The 21,924-nt window shown below is 30.9% G+C and overlaps 3 protein-coding genes across 4 annotated transcripts in view; 2 read left to right on the forward strand and 1 right to left on the reverse strand.

Annotated features, from left to right (window-relative positions):
• The window catches only part of LOC100166970 (dynein beta chain, ciliary), an 88,959-nt gene extending 88,330 nt beyond the window's left edge, over nt 1–629 (reverse strand). Inside the window, exon 1 of the mRNA XM_029489234.1 lies at nt 212–629. Coding sequence (XP_029345094.1) covers nt 212–391 — 180 coding nt within the window. The 5' untranslated portion in view covers nt 392–629. The remainder of the gene's footprint in view (nt 1–211) is intronic.
• A 2,970-nt stretch (nt 630–3,599) lies between these two features.
• On the forward strand, nt 3,600–9,980 carry LOC100569197 (ropporin-1-like). The gene is made up of 4 exons (XM_003246435.4): nt 3,600–4,110; nt 4,198–4,359; nt 5,901–6,051; nt 8,689–9,980. The coding sequence occupies exons 1-4, from the start codon at nt 3,919–3,921 to the stop codon at nt 9,024–9,026; spliced, it is 843 nt and encodes a 280-aa protein (XP_003246483.1). The 5' UTR covers nt 3,600–3,918; the 3' UTR covers nt 9,027–9,980.
• A 5,292-nt stretch (nt 9,981–15,272) lies between these two features.
• On the forward strand, nt 15,273–21,655 carry LOC100569017. Of its 2 annotated transcripts, none has more exons than XM_003246433.4 (2): nt 15,273–16,016; nt 19,157–21,655. In XM_003246433.4, the coding sequence occupies exon 2, from the start codon at nt 19,316–19,318 to the stop codon at nt 19,856–19,858; it is 543 nt and encodes a 180-aa protein (XP_003246481.1). In that variant the 5' UTR covers nt 15,273–16,016; nt 19,157–19,315; the 3' UTR covers nt 19,859–21,655. The 2 variants fall into 2 exon arrangements, with proteins under 2 accessions (XP_003246481.1, XP_008185975.1); XM_008187753.3 differs by lacking the exon at nt 15,273–16,016 and adding an exon at nt 16,167–16,459.
• The last annotated feature ends 269 nt before the right edge of the window (nt 21,656–21,924 follow it).

The following is a 21,924-nucleotide window of genomic DNA, read 5'->3' on the forward strand; positions in this document are numbered from 1 at the left end:
AAACTTTAACACTGCCTATAGCTAACTGATTCCCACGCATACACATGCATATGTGTTTTTTAATGCAACAATGTATTATTTAGAAGTTTAGAATATTTATTATGTTAGGTATTAAAAGAACAATATATTTCATTTAAATTAAAATATAAAACAATTCTCGTACATGATGTCATTTTATATGTATAAACATATTATGATTTAAATGTGATACCTGAAATATAATTAAAACGATGCATTCCGGATTATCCAAGAAGTTGTAGACCTTTGTGCCTTGTTCTTCTGTTACCATCAATCTGAACCATTTTTCAGATTTAACTTTTAGAGCTTTTATAATATAGTTTCCGAAAAACTCGGGACGTGGATCTTGTGGGTTGTCATTTCCTTCAGACATTTTGTCTAGAAATTAGCTTTCAACATTCATTGACAAAACCCTGCTTCAAAATGTTATTAAAAGTTAATATTGAAGGTTATTTTAAAAGGCTTAGATACATAAAATCATGATGATATTCACTTTAAAAAATATTATAATTACCTGATTAACAGTGTACTAGTTGATTATAATACTAAATTAATACGATTTATATTTATATATAATATTTAACGTTTAATAGTGACGAAAAGACTTGCTTATTATCGTACATTGTAACTAGTGAACCGTTTTGGTGGATGAACAAAATGTCACAATAAACCGAAGCACGAGACAATATTATGTACAGTAATTTATTGGAGTATCGTGTCTTAAATGTCGTATGCGTGACAAATGTTTCCCAACATTTTCTTTAAGTTTAACTCGCGAACGTCTACATTTAATTATATTGGTTTGGTAAAATGCTGATTGTCTATAATATAATATTAAATTAAAAAAGTAATAATATGTACATATTATAAGTTCCTTTTATTTTTTTGTAAAGAAATTACATTATTTTTAAAGATGATGTTAATTTTCTATTTTGAAGTTTTTGACTTTTAAGTATTTTTGTTTTAAATAAACATTTTCAAAAAATGTATATACAAACAACAATATTTTAATTGTCTTAGGTAATTATATTTATTAATTTTTAATTCAAAACTTCACATATAGGTACAAAAAACAAACCGATTGATTCTTAAAAAATTGTAAACCCCTGAATTGTATATATAAATCTGCAAAAAAAAAAATACCATGACTCCTTTAGTCACGCGATTGTAATATAATTCCTTGCTATGAAAGTTTTTACGTTCAAAAAAATATATAACTAATATGAAAAATATAAAATAAACGGATTGTTTATTTTATTGTCATAGTAAACTCGTTAAAAATAATGTAATTTCATACCTACCTACTGCAAAACATTTTAAACATGCTATAGAGTATAGGATATAATAGCTTATTTTTTTCCATTTAGATTTTTATAAAATATCTACTAATATTTTTAATATTTTTATATGAAGTCCATTTAATAAAAATAGATGGAAATTAATACATTATTTTTAAATTTCTTTGCTGTCAAATATAATCAATATTTTTTAATGTTTCTTATTAACACACTAAACATCAATAGGTCGGTATATTTAAGCCTATTTTGTGGATTTATTGAACATCGCAGGTTTGTTGATACATCTATACAATGGATACTATTTTACTTATAAACATTTATTTTTTTATGGAGCCTCCTATATTAATATTAGTATTTGGCCTTCCGAAATTAAGTAAATCATTGAGAATTTTTGAAAATTAAAACCGATTGTGAGCAGATCCGTCAGCCTTAAAAATTATAACTAAGTATATTTTTTCTATATTATATATTTATATTGATATTACAGTAATTGATTTTATTACTATCAATAACATGGTAGGTTAAATTAATTGTTGCCAAAAACATGAGCATATAGGAATAGCAGTTATTCTTTTGATATTATGTAAAATCTGGTAACACTATTATGTTATTAATTATTATTATAATATATTAGTGCTGTAACTTTTAGTAATTTATTTGTTACTGATTTACCGATCTGGGAAAATCAATATCAAGTAGACTTGGTGAAAAATTCAAATCTGTTTTTAGAATTCTTATCGCTTCACTGGATCAATCAGTACGTTAGAATGAAAACAAGTCTAAATTCTTATGTTCCACATGTGTTAGACAAAGACAGAAAATCACCGCTTCCAACCATTTAAGAGGCACTACACGCATGTGTTGTCTCCGTCTTACAAATGTACAACATAGCCAAAAACTGTTATCTGAGTAACAACTATACTCCCTCTGTATTTATTGTAGAATTACCAAAATTCCACAATGCATAGGGAAGAATTTCGTCTGTGACGTAGTGTTTTTATTTTTTGCATAACATAGTTACAATTAAAGTTATCAGTTTGAGAACATTAGTTTTATTTTGGTTTTTCTCATTTAATTATTAAAAATGATTGGTTAGTGTTATCAAACAAATTAAAACGCTACTTCATAGATAAAGTTCTTCTCTATGCGTAGTGGAATTTTGATAATTCTACTATAAGTACAGAGAGAGTTAAGTTGTTACGCGCAAAACAGTTGTCTCCATCTTACAAATGTACAACATACAGTAAAAACTGTTTTGCGCGAGATGGAACTACTCGAAATGTAGTGATAGTTAAGACTCTAAATTGATATACAATATAGCTGTGAGTCTGAAAACATTGTCTGTGAAATACCGTTTTTATTTTTTTGATATCACCTATACAAAAAAAAAGTTCTTTTTGTTTCAAAATGCATTATTTTTGTGTTTTTCAAACTTGAAGAACATTTTTTGTAGTTCCGATTCCGACTTTCTTTTGATGTGATGAAAATTTCGTTTCTTAATTATGACTGTAAATAATAGGTACACTCTCGGCTCTTTCCCTCGCAAAACAGTTTTTGGTATGTTTCCCATTTATAAGACGGAAACAACACATGTGGGTGTAGCGTCCTCTTAAAATTAATCTAAATATTTTTAAGTAACAGCCAAATTTGAAATTACTAAAAACGTTATTCTTTGTTTAAATAATAATTTAAATATTCCATTTTTTTTCACAAATTATTAACTCCATCTGTCTATAAAAAAAATAATTGTACCTATAAATTATTTTTTATGCTTGAATTTCACTAATAACTAGATATTTATAAATCTAATGTTAAATGTTCAAATTTTAACAAAGCATACTACAATGGTAACTAAATGTTTATATTAGCAATTTCTATGCACAATACAATTTTTGAAATATTGGGAATTTTTTAAGCTATTTATAGGCTGAAAAGTGTCTCCAGACACAAAAAAAGACTTTTAAAATATTAAAAATCAAAAAAACACATCATGACTGTAAAATATCAATACATTAATCAATCAACTCTAAAATTAAAAATATATATTAAAACAATGGTAAAAGAATCTAATGAATTTAAAAATGTCGTATTTAAATAGTTGTAATATATTATAGTTAATCTATAATATATCTATTTTATACATTATAATATACCGTACATTTATTTGGCCAACATTTAATAATTCAACTTAATTCTTATAATTATTAATCTATTATTAAATATTTAATTATCGGTCCATATTAAATGCATATATGTTACAGACTACAGTTTACTTTTCCAAAGTTTTCGGGTTTTTCTTCCAACAAAATCGATTTGTTCCTAGAACCATAGAAACAAATGTCAAAACACAGCGGTTTGGCGTGTGGATGGGTGGAATACTGTAATAGTGTGTTCATGCACCCCTTCTAAACCAAAATCGTACTTCATTATATTATATTACTTCATGTTCATGTATCAGTGCGTGTAATACATCGCGTTTGACGTAATTCGGTTAAAAGTTGAATTTGAATCTGCAAACTGTGCTAACTATAGTGTTCATTGTCAAAATATAATTTTTATTACAACATAATAATAATTGGCACAAATATTTTGAAAAACAAAAATGAATTCGATAGTCGTTCCCGACAATTTACCAGAAATATTAAAAAAATATGTGAAGGCCGCGATTCGATCTCAGCCTGAAGACATTGTTAGTTGGTCAGCAGAGTATTTCAAAAGCGCAGATGATCAATACGTTTCATTGCCTACTACACAAAAACAAGATCGAACTCTATTCAGAATATTAGCTTTTCAAGTTAGTATTCATTATTTAATGAAATATATAAAGAAATTGTGTACAGGAAGTTTTTAAAATTTTATTTGCTCAAAATAATTGTTTCAGTTAGGTACCACGATAGGCACTAAAGAAAGAATAGAAGAAGTGTGGTCGGACTTATCACTCGATTTCAATCTATTAGAACAAATTTATACGATTGGAAATTTTCGTTCAGAACACGTGGACATGGTAGAATTTTTGGGTATAACTTTTGGACATTGGACAAAAGTAAGATGATTTTATATTTTTACCTAATAATATATAAACTAGATACATTTATTACATATAATATTTATTATTTATATTACATATTAATAAATAATAACAGTATAAATTTTTCTGCCTATAGGTACATACTTATACTACCTAGAACCTATATATAAGTTCATAGTAATAATATAATATTGAGTAAGACCCTTTCACAATAAGACAAATTTCAATCGCTTTTATTCTTTAAATACTGCAATCAGAATATTTATAACTATACTAGATTGTTTTTAGAACCAATAAGTATTATATTATAGGTTTTTAATAATTAAAAACATATAATTATTGGTTGGCGTTATAGAGTATAAACCTATACCCACATAGACCATAGATGCCGTGCACATGGGTGCCAGGGGCTTAAGCACCTGTTAGAATAAATTGACAGAATGGATTGTACTGTATATCTAAGACCCAGCTGCATCCTTCCAGTAAGCATCAATCAGTGTACCGTCATTTAGCCGGTATGATAAACGACTGTCGACTTGTCGCATACATCATACGGGTACGGTTTCTTTCCCTTGTGCGACCACTGGTGTAGTGGTGTACCGTTAAACTGAAACTTTAATAGTACGACTTGTCGCATACCCCACACTGGTATGGTTTGTTTCGCATTTGCGTCACCTGGTGTACCGTCAATAATTGTATCTTTTAATGAACGATCTGTCTCATACATCACACGGGTACGGTTTCTCACCCGTGTGCGTTTGCTGCAGATGTAACGTTAAACTGGAACTTAAATTGAACGACTTATTGCATACCCCACACTGGTACGGTTTGTTTCGCATGTGCATCCACCGGTGTACCGTCAAATTTCATCTTTGATTGAACGATCTGTCACATATATCGCATGAGAACAGTTTTTCTCCAGTGTGTGTCCGCTGGTGCACCATCAAATTGCTGCTAATATTGAACCTCTTGCCATTTTATTGCTAAGGTAATATTTTGGTAAAATGTGTGGTTACATATTATAATAAAAATAACCCACAAAAGCATAACGATGAATTACTAAACACATTTGTTTTCAATTTCAACTGAACAAAAAGATTATTTTCAAATATTAATATGTATAATACATAATATTATACAAATACACTTCTAGGTTAGATTATCAGGTTAGACAGAGAAAATAATTTTTTTTATAGTGTATAAAGGAATGTAGTACGTAAAATTAACTATTCATTAAGCATACCAAAACGTACTATTTTCAAAAAAAGGACATGATAATTTAAAAATCTTAATTTTGATTTGTTACGTGTAAATTATAAGACATTTAAATTAAAATTATAACAATTTATTATTTAAGTTATATTAGTGTACTTATGTAAATTTTTTGATGAATTCAAAAAGTATCAATTATTTTTGATAGTTTTTGATTCAGAATAGAATATCTTGATTCGTGAAAAATAGTAAAATTAAAATAGTATACGTTTTTAAATTATCTAGATACAGCAATTAAATCGTGACGTGTCATAAATTTGATTAAATTAATTTTTTTGTTTTAGTCGCTAAAAGAAACTGTGTTATTGTGCTGCGAAGCATTCTGTAAATGTTTGGCCACTGACGGTTATTTCATGCACGTGGATGTCGCTTGCAAGCTCTACGGGTACCTAGCGAAATTGGATTGTTCACTTCCGGCTGATGATGATTGCCCAGGTCAGTCGTTTTTAGCTGCTATGCTACGATTTATAATAAATTATTAGTTAGACTTTTGTTACACATGATTATGTGAAACTCCCCATGGGTCGGAAAAAAGGTCGGGCAATTCATTTGATTTCCGCCAACATTCGCTATACCCATGATCTATACATTTTCATATGAAATAGGTGATAATGTTAATTAAAAACTATAATATGAAACGTTTTAAAAAAGACACTATAAATATAGTATGTGTGAGTGGTGTAGTATAAGCAGCAACACGCCTCCTTCGATCTTTCAAACCAAGTGGCTGCATTGACATGTCTGCATTTATACTACAAGTAATCCTAATAATGCCCCCCCCCCTATATACGCCACTGAATCCTATCCAGTTAAAGGGTAGTAGGTAGTTAGTTCGCTATTCCCACTACACAAACAGGTCTTGAGAACTGGCCGGTTGTTGGACCGATATAAATAAAGTTTTCCAAGTTATATCTTACAAGTCCTATAAACTTATGGCCTGTGTTCATAAACGAACACATTCGAACACGTTATAGCAATGTATAGGTATCAGGTTTATTAAATTATTGAAATAATATTAATAATATACAGTACACTATCACCTGAGTAACTCTGTTCTTAAAGGAAGTATATTGAAGATCACAGGAGTATAGCTGAATACGAGTTGAAATAAATTATTTATTATTAATAAACAAATTATTTTAATATGTAGAGATATAGGCGTAATCTGGGAAGCGAAAGGGGGGGGGGGGTGGCAATAGTGTATTAGTTGTACCTTATAGATTTGTAGTTTTACCACAGACTGTCCCCCCTCCCCTATGATAATTTATAGTCTCTACTTCGCGATCCAAACTCAACTGCTGGCTATGCCGCAATAATATACCTATACGCTCGTACTCAATATCGTAGTCAACGTCAACGTTCCTGTGTTCTGTTAACCTAAGGAAATTCACTGAGTGTGACATAAATGACGAGTCAGTAATCTGTACTCACCTATATTATAGTTTATGCAATGTTGTTATTATTATTGTTCTTGAATTCGGGATACACCTTATTGCCTTATCCGAGTTAATCAGTTTAAGTTGAATGCTTGAAACTCAAAAATAAAAATACTGAAAACCTATATGGCTATATAATATATATAGGTAGATTGTCACATTGTTTCAAATCTGTGAAGCATGCTTAGTATATACTTTATAGATATGTGGCAGTGACGCGGAGTTAAGTTGGAAAATGTACTTATAAGCAGTGGCGGATTCTGAATTTCTGGCCCGGGAGAATTTCATTTCACCGGCCCAAAACACCATTAATGCAAACAATTTAGTGGAAATGTAGTAAAATTAAAAAATAATAATCATTGATACCAGATGGCATAGGTTTTTGAAAATAATTAAAAGAAATATCTAACAAATTATTTTTTTCAACATCTTCAACCATAGCAATATTTTTGTCATCATTAACATCAGCATTATAAAACGTAGTATCACATTCATCACTCTATAATAGTTAAAATAATTCAGAACTTATTTTTATTTAGAAATTATTAGGTAGTCTGGGTAGGTACCTAGTTTAATATATATGCAATGGTTTAGCATTTTTTATTGAACGAAAAAACAAAACATAATATTATAAATTATTACAATATTACTTCTGTCTTCTTTAACTAAAGGTACTTTATGAATTAGTGTGATTGAAAATAGTTCTGAGATCGGTCTGCATTGCTTTGCTTTGACCGGTTGTATTTCAGTATTATACAGCTACCAAGGTAATACCATGAATAAATAAATAACCATGAAATTAACTAGAGTTATCTTATTAGTGTTTACTCATAGATAATAATGCAAATAATATTTTTATCAAAAATTAATATTTTTAAAAATAAAAAAGAACAATTTTAAGTATAAAATAAATTATAAAAATCAGTTTTAGGATGATAGGCCCGTATAGTCATGACCGGGCTCCGGCCCACCGGGAAACTTCCCGGCCGCCCGGTGGCACATTCCGCCACTGCTTATAGGTACCTAGTTAAATTATTACCGAGGCCCATATATACTACCCACGTCATTCCACACCAATGAACCGCACTAAAAAATAAATACTAATTTTTTCCCCAATTATAGTACCTATGTATGTATACAAATTTTATTAACAGATGAATATCGACAATTTATTGACCTTTATATATTATATAATAAAATATGCTTTGATCGTATTCATTTATTTTTACTAATGTGTACTAATTTACTATAAGGAACATAAATAAATAAATTGTTTAATGTGTCATTACTCATTAGCAGCTCATCAGCGTAGGTACCTAACACTGATATTTTTCTTAGTGAAGCACCGTGTCTGTGTGCATTACGATACTCTCTTTCGAATATAATAAAAATACCGACTGATTTTATAAAGATACTTACCTTCTTTAAGCAATGGCATATTGGCATCCCTAGGCTTTGATTGTGTGGGGAAAATTTTAAGCCATTGAACATTATATGTAAAATACAACCCAAAAAAATGTTCCTGTTGATGATGGGTGGGTTGATGTCTTAAGGGTTCGTATCGATTATTGGAGTAGAATTCACCTGAGTCGTCTAAAGTGATGTTGATTCTAACACATCATATTTTATTTTACAGACGGCGACGTGAGTGGCAGCAAACCGGCGAAAGTCCAAACCAGCAGGTCTCTGGACGCGTCTCCGGCGCCGCCGGCCAACGGAAACCAGCTGCAGCAAAACAATGTTTGCGTATCATTGGAATCGATTTTGGCCCGTCGTCTGGCAGCAGCTGCCGTAGACGGTGGACCGAAGACCGGGTACCACGTACCAGGTATCGGAATGGCCGCGTCCGATGGTCAGGTGCAAGCGGTATTCGTGTATTTCCGAAAATGCGCTGCCGACCACGGCGGTTACGTGTACGATTTCGACATCGAGAACGATCGTTGCCCTCCGTTGGACGCTATTAATAATAATTAAACCACGACCTGAGTGTCGTAACCACCGTGAATTTCGCAGTTTTGTTTCGTAACGTCATTATATTTAGCGGGTACACGCGCGTGTCATCGACCCGAGTGCGGATTGGGATTCAAATATAAACGCCGGCCGCCGCACACCTATTCAGCACATACGCCGTATAGCGATACGCAACTCACATAACGCATTGTGTTATAGGTATTATATAAAATATGCAAGTACATTTTATAAGCCATAAGATATACCTAAGAAACTAAATATGAACTATAAAAATAAACCATTATAGGTAGGCAATGGTAGGCTTCAAGACTTCTATGTAAAAACTGATTATGTACCTACACGGCTACACGTTCATAATAGGAATTTGTTTACAAGTTAAAACTGAATTGTAAACAAAATATATATATTTTATAATATAATAATATTATGAATGTTGCAGACCAACGTCAAGTAACATCGATTCATTTAAGATTTTCATGTGACTGTGCACCGGCAGGGTGTTCGTAAATCTGTATTTTACACATTCAAATAAATATATTTTAATTTCAATTATTTACATATATCTGTGTACATTTTTGGAACTACAAAGGAACGAAAAATGTTATTTTTCCGTAAATAAAAGAACTAGAAAATGAACTAATTATTTTATTTATAAAAAGGAACTCACTGAACGTGCTGTTTTTTAAAAAGGAATTCGTTCCAGGAAGCCGAACACTGGCCAAAACCCTATTTGGCGTCCACATCTAGCAATATTGGTAAAAAAATATACGACACTCCGCCATAAATGTTGTGCTGAGTAGTCGTGCAATATAACGTGCACTGTGCGCAGTCGACTACTCGTCTATAAAAGTTAATTTTTATACCTGCACAGTATTTTGTAAAAAGCAACACTGTACTCAAAATTTGTTTAATGTTTGTTTGGTCTATATAATAAAATAAGTTGTATTTTGTTTTTCACATGAAACATTACAATATTATGTATATTGTGTAGGTACAATGTACCTATAATACACGTTTGTATAGGCAGATGTCGTAAAGGTATAACGAAGGCGTGTGAATATGTACAGTACGATTGATTATTAAACGATCAAAAATGAAAAATTATTTATTAATAGTTTTATTATTATTTGAACTACCAGCTAGTACCTACATAATACATAATATTATTATAAGTAATGCACCATTATTACTATTCAAATTTATAACGCGTTATAATGCGTTTATTATACGTACCTACCTATATATTATAATTATATATATATATATATTATATATATTATATATATATTATATATTATATTATATATATATATATATATAATATATATCATTTATTTACATATACCTAGTACCTAACTACCATTATTACCTATTTTTTACCTATTTTGATAAAATAAAACACTAGATATTTAGGTAAGTGCACTAATGCATTTTTTTTTTCAAATATGATATTTTGAATAAATATATAATATTATATAATAATATCGGGACGAACTGCCACCAAGCCTTTCTTTTATTACATATTTGAAGGATGCAGTTATCGCTCATTGCTGCTAAAAAAAATATATAACATGATAGTTCGACCAAAATGCAAATTATAGTTAAAAAATTGTATTTCATTAACATTTTATATTTTGTTACCGCCTATCTAGACAAGTATATAATATTAATTTTTAACAGCCGTATACAAAGTCAAAACGTTATGTATCACAACTCAATTGTGGAAAGGTTACTAAGTGATGAAACCCCCTAAAATGCAATTTTAAACTGCAGGAGGGACTACAATTTTAATCATTTTGTTAAAAATTATCTGAGGAAGGTAAAATTTGATTGGTAAATCGTTAAACACATATTTTATAATAAATAAATAAACATTTAAAAGTCAAAGAATTATTTTTTTGATTAATATGATTTTTTTAAATTGGTTATGATATGCTTCAATAAGTTAAGGAAGTTTAGAGTTAGCAGTATTTACATGGATTGCATATGCATTCTATATTATTTAAATTTTTGATTTATTTAAATATATAGGAAAATATAGGTAACACGCTGGCTGTTCACTAGACTTTGACGTTTACTAGGTATCGATTGTAACTCGTCAATGGTCAATGAGTAAGTCTTTTTTACAGATTCATTACGAATGTGTTAAATTTGAATTCAATGGACAATGATAAATCATTGTGTTTAATGAAAACCGATCTGAGTGGAACGATGAATGTATTGATTTTACAATGATGTGTGTTTTTTTTTAATTTTTTAATTTTTTTTTTTTTTTGTGTCTGTGTACACGATAAGTAGATAAAAGATGATCACAGACATAAAAAAAAACACATAATTTATGAATATTCCTCCATTGAGAAGTGAATATAATTTTTATAATTTTCTCACATGAAATATTATATCATATTCATGTATCATATTATATATACATATCAAAGTTTCTATGAACTCGTGACAACGTTATTTGATATGAAAAAATAAAATATAAAATGTTACAATTTAAATATTTTAAATCTTGTGACTAGTTATATTTTATCATTTTTCCTGTGACCTATAGCTCGGTTTTCGGAATATTTCCGTACCAAGGTTAAAATCATCAGATAATTATTATGTTGGCCGTTTGTGTGTATATTGTTCGTCTAAATACTATCTAGCTGGTCATAAAACCTTTTCGATTTCCTATACAACTAAACCATTAAAATTATTTGTTGTTAAAATACTAAATATTATATTATATTGAGGTATTTTACTTAATGTGTGTATAATTCTGTTTGCTCACTAGGTACTGTCGTCTGTAGGCGAAATTATAAGGAATCTTGTATTACATTTTAATATCTTAGATTAAAAAAAAAATATTTTTATGAATTTAAAACTCAAAATAATTTGCACATTTTCGTAGTTTTTACGTAGTTTGTCAAGATTTAAAATGCTTATAAAAAAAATGTGACTGGGTTTTTAATATTTTTTTAATATTTTAATTAACAATACATTAGCCTTGTATTAAATTTTCAAGATTTCTCAACGCTCCAATCAAAACTGACATTTTAAAAATATTGTTTACGATAATATCGATGGTAATATAGATAAATCAATATAATACTGTATAGCGGATGGACCATAGAACTAAAATTAATGCAAGTAATGACTATGACCATTGATTATACATAGTATAATATACTATGTATAATATACTATGTATAATCAATGCTATGACTTATGACCACGATTAAAGATATAGATAATATAATATCTTTAATCGTTCTTGTGACGCACAAATTATAATCTATATCTATATTAACGTAATTATATTTTAACGATGTGCCCACTGCGATGTAGTTAATCGTCTTATCGCTTATCGGTCGAAATTAGTATAAAAATAATTATACGACTGTTTCGTTTTTTATGTTATTTGCATAGAGGTTATTTTGTTGATGTTGTGACTGTGGACTGTGCAATGTGCACCGTGTGGTAGACGGAGGGACTACCCGATGTACGGTTATCTTTTCTATAGAGTCTAAATAATAAGTTAATTGAACTGTTTGTTATTTGTATACATTAATGTTATTTATTATTAGTTTCTTCCACAACATGATCAATTTTTTAACAATAAATCGGTACATCATTAATTGAAAATTATAATGACTTACCTATTCAATTGCTGATAGTTTAATTCGTATTTTCTAAATTCTGGAATTTATTATAAAATAAATAATCGGGCCAATGAGTCTTTTCGAAGTGTAAAAAATATTAAATGCGCATAAATAAACCTTTTGTGTAGGTACCTCGGTTCTCGATAGTATTATAATATTATACATTTATTGACTAGGTATAGTTTATACTTCCATACTGGTATTAATGTATTATGCAATATGCTGCACGTGAACGTCCAATATTCATTAATTCACATCATAGAATAATGTATACTATCTTGAAATCAGTGTCGCATTAATCATAATAATCATAATAATATGGGAATGGTACCAACTTTCTTATAGTCAAAGACCCGATGTTAGACGCGATTCAGCGATTGGATTATGAAAGTTATACAGTATTTCATTTTTTAAATATCTATGTTAGACTTGTTTTGTTATTAGGTAAAAAAAACATTTGTTTCATTTGTAGTAATTATTTATCTGTTATGAAATATATTATTATTATCATGCTTGTATAAAAAATAAGTTCAAACGTTAATTCAATCATTTTGTGTTGGTTATGACTTATAACTTATGAGTTATAAACCTATGACATTTGTGGCTTGTTGGATTAGGAGATCATCATTAAAATGTAGCCTCGGCCCACCCCTATTATAGGTTATAAAATAAATATAAAATTACATTGTCTATGAATACGACTCATATTTTACTGCGGGTCTATAATAAATAATACCTACCTACGTCCTACATCACACATAATAGAGTAGTATGAGTTTCGTCGACAAAAACAATTTGCAACAATACCTAGCAGTACTCAGAACACCACAAAAATACTATTATCTGTCATATTATACTATTATCCTTCACATATAATCGTATATAATAAACAGGTACCTGTGCTGACTCGTGCAGTCTTGCAGTCACTGGTCACTATTCACTAGCTATGTAGTAGCGTACTAGCGTTACGAATTCACGAAATTAATATAATACAATACCTGGTACTTGGGTACCATAGCAACAAAGAATTTTCAGAATGACCTACCTCTTCAGTAACGTTTATGACAGTATCGTTATTTCAGTTTTTCACTATGTATGGTAAAATATAAATTTGCGCATGAAACATACTTTGGTAAATCTGACCGTTTCGAAGTGATTCCCGTACCTACCTACCTACTTACAGTAACCACTGTGTGACGTGTGTACCTAGATGTGTATACCGGCATTAGTTTTTAGCTGAAATACAAAATTAGCTGTTGCATGTAGCTATACGCAATGGTTTTTTCCAAATGCAAGCCCTATTTTATACTCTAATAGTCTAATAGATAGGTAATAGCCCATAGGTATATTATACCTGGTATAATAATATATTACAAACATTTTTGATTCTACTAATAGTTATTACTATACAACTATATAAGGTATAAGTGTATAACTATTAACTATAGTCTATTAATTAAAAGTTACCACATAAACAATTTAACATGACATTTCAAAGGGTAGGAGGAGGGACAAGATCTAATAGCTGCTCGAAACCAGTATCCATTTATACATTATTGACTATTGTACTTTATATTATTTACTATTCAGTATTCACCACATCAAATGTCAATGTTCACGTACATTCATAGATGCCACGTACCTACCTATATATCTACTGTATGCGTGGTCGCTTACATACTTAATAATAATTTAGCACTTTGCATGTGTTGAAATCATAACAAGATATAGGTACACTCTCTACCGTCTAAACTTCAAGCTTGAATACTTAACGAGAATTCATGATTCAACTCGTAAGACACTTAATGAGTGAATCATTGGCTATTGGCCCAAGAAACTCGAAAACCGGTATGTGCGATATAATTTCATAATTTCGAGTTTAGCTGGATGAATTGTAAAATACTAAACAAAATTGGAGACGAGCCACTATAATATTATGCAGGCGTACAACAGAGACATAATTTTTAATTATTGCACCGTCGTGATAATACTATCCGACGATCGAAATAATAATATTATAGGTGGGTAGGTACCTATTATAATATTTTTTAAACATTACATCGTGTCGTATTCAGCTAACGTAGGGACTTTCATACTCGCCGTCACGTTTACGTAAAACACAACGAGCCTTTCACCGAGACGACGGCGGCGGCGTTATGTCGGTCGAGAAATCACGGTCCCGCCCGCCTGCCCGCGCCAACAATCGACAACGCCGCACAGGTCGCAATCGTTGTGGCGGCGGGTAGTGGTGACTGGTTGGTGGGAGGAGGGGCGGTCGGTGGTGTGGCAATGCGTTCGTATGCTACTGACGAACAGCGGCGGCGGCGGCGGCGGCGGCAGCTGCTGCTGCTGATACACAACGAGTAGCGAGCTGCAGCCTCTCACTTTTTGGTTTTTTACCACCCACCCGCACAGCAACAGTGCGGCCGGAGTGCCATCACAGTGCCTTTGTTTACGGAATCTGAAGTGGTGAGGCGGAGGGGGACACCACCGCCACCAGGCTACCGATCGGCACCCGCATCGGCGTGTGGTGGGGTGGTCGCTGCGAGGAGATAGGTGACGGGTGGGCGGTGGCACACTGGTACCGAGTAACCACTATACCACCTCCACTTACGAGCTACGAGCGACGGCCTACGGACCGTGTTTTTGTTGTTGAACGACTATCGCGGTGGTGCCGCTTCCCGCAGTCGTTCTCGAATTTCCATCCGCTGCGATTTTGCCAGTGGCGACGCGCCCCGTCCGCATCGCATTGTGTCTATTGTTTATTCGTTATTAAATTATTATTTGTATCGTTTCCGCCGTCCGCGAAAGACGGCCGAGACGACATTTGTATATTTTTGCACGTAGGCATTCACGAAACTAGCGCGCGTTTGTCGACGGAGAAACTATACGTAAATAATTCTATATTATTATTAACATTATTATTATTGTATTATTATTAATTGGCGTCATTGCCATTATAATATAATATTATTATAATACCGACTGCGTCCCGTCGCCTACATATTGTTGTGACATCGCTATTGCTGTTCCGGCGATTTTCTTTCGTTCGTCCCGAGTGCGACAAAGAAACGGAAGAAAAAAACATTTTTCGCTCGTCAGTGCGGTACCGTATAATAGTGTTATATTATTATTATCATCGTAATAACAGTGTGTTTGTGCGTCGCTGTTCGGTTCCATTCGATTTTGCCAGCGAACGAACACACCCGCCCGCAGAACACACACGTCAGGCCGCGGCCCGTGCTGCCCATACGTGCTGTGCGTGCGTGCGCGACTCAGATCGCGGCTCAGAGATTATCCCGTCGACGTTACCAAAGACGACGACGACGTACGCCGCCGATAGGTAAGCTATTGCTTCTTTTTGGCTGTGGTAAGCGGGGTGGGGGGGGGTATGTAGCTGCTAACCGAAGACCGATGCACAGATCGTCCGTCCATGTCGTTTCGATTGGGTGCGTTTACTGTTGTCGGGGGGAGGGGGGATTTGTGACAGAGTAGGGCAATGGGCAATGGCGGATCGAGGAGTGCATTTTTGTCCCATGTCGAGCGGGGATTCCATGGCAAGTACCTAACCTGCCCACCCATTGTCCTCTGCCCAGTCATGTTGTTGTTGTAATGTTGTTATTACTATTACCGTTATTGTGACGCTGTCGACGTTCCATTTTTAGGCAAAGTGATCTATGACCATTATTTATTATAACACTCGTTACAATATTATAGATTGTCGTGTCCTATTTGCATCTTGGATATCGCGTAGGCGAGCATCGCTACGAGCATCGAGTGTCACAGGTACCAATTAGGGTCGACTAAGTATCTTGTCATTTTAAATTTATTTTTATTTTTACAAAATTAGGTACCTAACTACAATTAATGCAAATCTTTTTTTTGGGGCTTGTCCAACCTTTGTCTGATTATACAAATTTGAGATTTGACATATTTTTTGTCGTTCATACCCGAGGTACCTACAACCTATAAAGGTAGCAGTGACTACCTAATTAAAACCTACCTGCAAAAATATCGGTTAACATAATGAATTCTGTAATAAATAGGTAGGGCATAATTAAAAATGTTGGCATAAAAAAATTAATAGATACGGTCTATTCGCTTATTGGACTTAGGGCACCATAAGGGAGGGGGTGGATTGGACCAGAAGTACAGTTGTCCATTGAAATAAATTTGTAAGTTTTCAAATTTTGATAGGAGTACCTATTTATTTTAGGTATATTTCTACTTTAAGGACACCTTTTGTTTTACATTTTTTTTTCTGAAACATGTAATTAAGTAGGCACACTGAAAACGATGGTGAAGTCAGAATTTGGGGCTCGGACATAGTTTGGAAGTTATGACACTTCAAAGTTAGTATATAATATGTTTAATAACTTATAAATGTCACATCGCCAAACTAGCTGTTGTGGCCCAGTGGTGGTATAATGACTATGCCATGGAAAGTGACCCGGGTTCGGGTAAGCAGTTTTTTCTTGAGTTTTTTGCACTATTTACATTGTATCAATGGTACGCTGGCAATAAACATACTTTAAAAACAATATTATTAAAAACCTAATTCACCCGAGGTGGTTTACACAACAAATAGGGGGATATTTTCGATTTTAATGTCCGAGCGGAGCGAGTGGCCACATTGTCAAAAACGTATACTTTAAAAACAATATTTTTGATTACCTAGGTTCACTCGAGGTGGTTTACACAGTAAATAAGAGGATATTTTGAAATAAAGTTCAAAAAATTAACGCGTTTATGAACAGTATCGAACGCCAACTGTTGAGACCATAAGCAAGCGATACTACCACTACGTAACAGTTTTACATAAGAACATTTTAAGTATTATAGGTATTAAAGGGTTATTACATAAAGTTAAAACTTGGGTTAGCTATAACTTGGAAACAAACTTCATGCGCCAAATCCTGATTTCACCAACATTTTTTTCACACAAAAAATGACTAGGTCCCCCAAAAAAAAACTCTAAAATAGAAGTGTCCCGTAAAGTAGAAAAATTCTTTATTTTATATTAAATAATATTTTATGGTATAAATCTCTACCATAATAGGTATATTAAGTAATTTTGTTATTTTAAGCCTCATTTTAAACTGTGGGCTAACCATTGATTACAGAAATTGTGTATAGTCCCATATCGCTTGTAATGGGTTCTATTTCATTGGAAATTTTGTCCCGTAGTAACATTTAGTACAAGAACTCAAAATTTAATGTGGAGTACCTGATTGAAGTCACTTTGGGACCAGTATATAAGACCATTACCCTCGCTATTGCCAAATAATTCAATATTTCAATAAAGCAAAAGTCAGCGAAAGGAGTCAGCCAATGTGATGATTCCAGTAGACAATTTTTTTTCTATGATGTTGATACATGTAATAGACAACAATACAGCCCAATAAGTAAATGAGTCGATTAACTATTAGTTCAATAAGAGGCAACTAGTTTATTTACTAAAATTTTAATTCTAAATTAGGTATCCTCTTTGTTTTACTATTATACATTCATACTATTATTATTCATACAACAATTATGAAATATCGATCTACCTATGTCAGCAAAATTCAAAGAAAAGATTTCTCTGAAAATTTCATAATATCAGAAAATAGTAAATAGAAACTGGTCAGTATTGGACATTTGTACTTGAATGAGATGCTATAGGTACCTAAGTACTATACTCGTGTATCATCATAGTTAATAGTAAAATATTTACCAGTGTTTTTATCTTTAATTTCTAGCGGAAACATTTGTTTAAACACTGTTTATTATCAAGTGACTATTATAGGTACTGAACTATTAATCATTCTTATAATATTTTATTGCTCTATATTTCTATTGCGCAAACAAAAAAAAAATACAGATAAAAACTTGATACCTACCTATTATTAATCATTGTTGTATTGTATCTTGTTTATTTTACAATGGATTAATATTAATAATTATTTGACTATAATGAATAAAAACAAAAACAATTTTGTTTGTCTTGGTGCCTACATAAATAGATAGGTACAGTTGTATGCCATGAATCAATTTTAATTGACTGATTAAAGACGTAGACCATTTAATCAGATGATTAATTATTATTTAAGAACAATATACGTATATTCAAAAATAATAACAAATAAACTCTCGTAAACACTTAAATATAAATAATACAAATTATAGAATCATATGTGAAGGTATATTTACAATCTCTGAACAGAACTGTTCGTTTTTGTCTTATTACAAGGTACCTACCGAGGTACCTACTATTAGTTTTCTTAATTAGGTACTTAAAAGCGGGGAATAACTTTGATTGTTGAAGGTACAATAACAATTTGTTATTGTGATGTCAGCTCTCCTTTAATTACATACAGCTGTTGTATTCGATTTTTAATTGCATACATTAATTACTAAGCTTGTAACAAAACTTACATATAACCTAATTCTTTTTTTTGTGTAAAAAATTATATTAATATTAATATATTTTTTTTTATGTAGGTTGACATTGCTCATTAAGTATTATTTAATGCAAATCATAAACATGTACAAACCAATTCGTCCAAGAAGAAACAGCTTACCAAGCAATGTACATAGAAGTAAAACAAAAAATGTACCTAAAGCAGAGTTCAGTCCAAACTAAATATTCTAAAGTGATTCATGAATCAAAAGAAACCCAAATCAAAAATGCCTATTTGCGTTAAACAACTAAATTATAATGAATCAAATACAATGAATGTTAGGAAATTTATGGATCATAGTTTGTCGGACGGAGATGAAATTATGGATGATAGAACAAATTTTCATAAAGTAGCTAAAAATAACCAAGTAATAAAAAATAAAAGACCTCAATTTTTATGCTCACAGCCTATTGACACTCCGACTAAATATCTACCTGAAGTGCCATTACATCACACTCCTCCATCTTACGAATCCCCGCAAAAATATGGTCATTACAAGAAATTTAAAGAAGATGATATACAGCAATTGGTTATTGAAAAATATGCCCTGCTCAAACAACTTATGAACATCGACGAACGATGCAGCTCACCTAGTGGTGATAACTTTTATGCTGGTGCCAAATTTAATAATTGTCCATCTCCGGGAGATTTACCATTGCCACCAATGCAATGGCTTAACTCTTGTCAAGCACAAGCGAAATCCATGCAAAAATCACCTCTTATCTTCAACATAACTATCTAAGATATTCTTCAGAATCTAACTTATGACAGATTGTTTTTTTTTTTTTTCATTATCATTATTATTATTTTATTTTACATAATAACGCTTATTGTGATTTTTTTATCACTATAGTATATTCCCCTCCACCTTACTATATAAATTTAAAATAATAATTGTATGTAACCCCCTTATTTCGTATTCATGATGAACTTGTCTTTTAAATATTTTCAACATTTTAGTTAAATTGTATACATTATTATGTGTTAATACTTTTTATTTTATCTTATATTATCAGTCTCTTTTTTTTAACTAAATTTTTAAACCTAAGTATCATAATTATTTAAATGTAAATGTTGTTTTTAATTATTTAATTTTTTTTTTTATTGTTTTTGTGACGAAACTCATCATGGACTGATTGTTGCATCAGTATCTAGTCACTTGTTTAGGTGAACTAAAAGTTAATGCAATACAAATTTTAGTACATAGGTAGTTATGAAAATTATTATTTTAAACTGCTGTAATATAATTGAATTGAATTGCTGATTGGTTGTAATGTTTATAAAAATCAAATCTATGATTAATAAGACAATTTTTATATATACCTAGTTGTATTATCAATCAATACGTTATGTCAGCAAAACCCACCCCACCCATTATTTAAATTTAAAAAAAAATATGTTAAGAAAAAATTATTCACTCGTTAATGTGATATTTGTGATAATAATAAAATCAGCGATTCAATTTTTATTTTTGTCAGTAATTGGTAAAATTTGTATTTGAATTAAAAGCTATGAAATGCAAAGAAAATATAACATACATACATTTATCAATTCAATCAGATATATGGGGAACTTGTCATCGTCCCTTTAAGAGTTACTTTTTATTTAATATTTATTCATATTTTAATTTAACTATCAATTTTATAAATAATGAACATAAGCATGTGAAAAAAAAGTTAAAATAACTGTTACTTCAAATACACTTTTTACCCTTCTCTGATATTATTTAAGTACAATTGTGATACGGAACAATATTATTTTTTTTTAAGGTTTACTTACCATAATTATATTAAACATAGTAAGCCCTTATGTGTGTTGTATCTTGTGAATGTTGTAACTTTTGAAAAGATTAAATTAATGTATAAATGTTTAATAGATAGGTTGTTAAAAAAAAAATGCGAATGAATTTCAATTACATGTCAACCTCTCTTAAGTGTTAAATTATTATTGTAGTTCAATATTACAGTTTATTGTTTACTAATTGTCTATTAAAAACTAACTATTCCACCGACTGTATCAAGTAGAATAGATTTAGTATCTTTATGTGTTTTAGAGGTTGGTATGCATTTCATATCAAAGATCTTAATACAATCAAAAATGTAAATTGCTTTAAGTGATGACTTTAAAAAAAAAAAATGTAAAACAGCAATATGTTTTTTTATTGTTAACAATACGTGCGTTTGTCTAGTACTGTATAATATGTTGTCACTTATGCAATATTAATTTTTGGCATAGATTTTTGCTATTAATAATAATGACATACAAAGTGTGTAATTGAAAAAATGGGCACAAACCATATCCCATTGAACTCCTTATGTTGCGCGTTAGGCATTAATCAATTAAGGTAGATCGATAATGAATAATTCTTCAATTTAGTTTTAAGGAACACAGTATGTGTCTGTTTTAGTGGCTATCCTATTATTGTTGATATTATACATATAAGGAATGTGGCCATTGGTGTGATATTACTGTGTTATTTTTTTATGATAAATTATTTTATTATTGTTTAAAAATATATGTTAAGAATATTAATGTTGAATTGGAATTTTTTTTGTGAGACTGTTACAGTTAAAAAAAATTAAGTATTCCAATCCATTACGTGTAAGATGAATCACCAATATTCAAATGTATTTTTATTTACTTAAATTGTTTTACAGATATCTTTAATATTGTTATTAATGTTAAAACATTTAGTAGTGTTTTCTTTTTCAATTAGTGTAATAAGTCAACTCAATACTAATTTTTTTTTTATCAATAACTTTAGGAAAAAATGTAAAAACCAAAAAAAAAGAAAAACAAAAAAAACAA

This window comes from Acyrthosiphon pisum, chromosome X, assembly GCF_005508785.2.
Source record: "Acyrthosiphon pisum isolate AL4f chromosome X, pea_aphid_22Mar2018_4r6ur, whole genome shotgun sequence".
NCBI classification, from domain to species: domain Eukaryota; kingdom Metazoa; phylum Arthropoda; class Insecta; order Hemiptera; family Aphididae; genus Acyrthosiphon; species Acyrthosiphon pisum.

Excerpts from the sequence above, each read along its gene's own strand:
- LOC100569197 (XM_003246435.4), top strand. The coding sequence starts at position 3,919 with ATGAATTCGATAGTCGTTCCCGACAATTTACCAGAAATATTAAAAAAA. Across the intron at positions 4,111-4,197 it reads TCAGAATATTAGCTTTTCAA|TTAGGTACCACGATAGGCAC; the intron begins GTTAGTATTCAT and ends TAATTGTTTCAG. Across the intron at positions 4,360-5,900 it reads CTTTTGGACATTGGACAAAA|TCGCTAAAAGAAACTGTGTT; the intron begins GTAAGATGATTT and ends TTTTTGTTTTAG.
- LOC100569017 (XM_003246433.4), top strand. The coding sequence starts at position 19,316 with ATGAATCAAAAGAAACCCAAATCAAAAATGCCTATTTGCGTTAAACAA.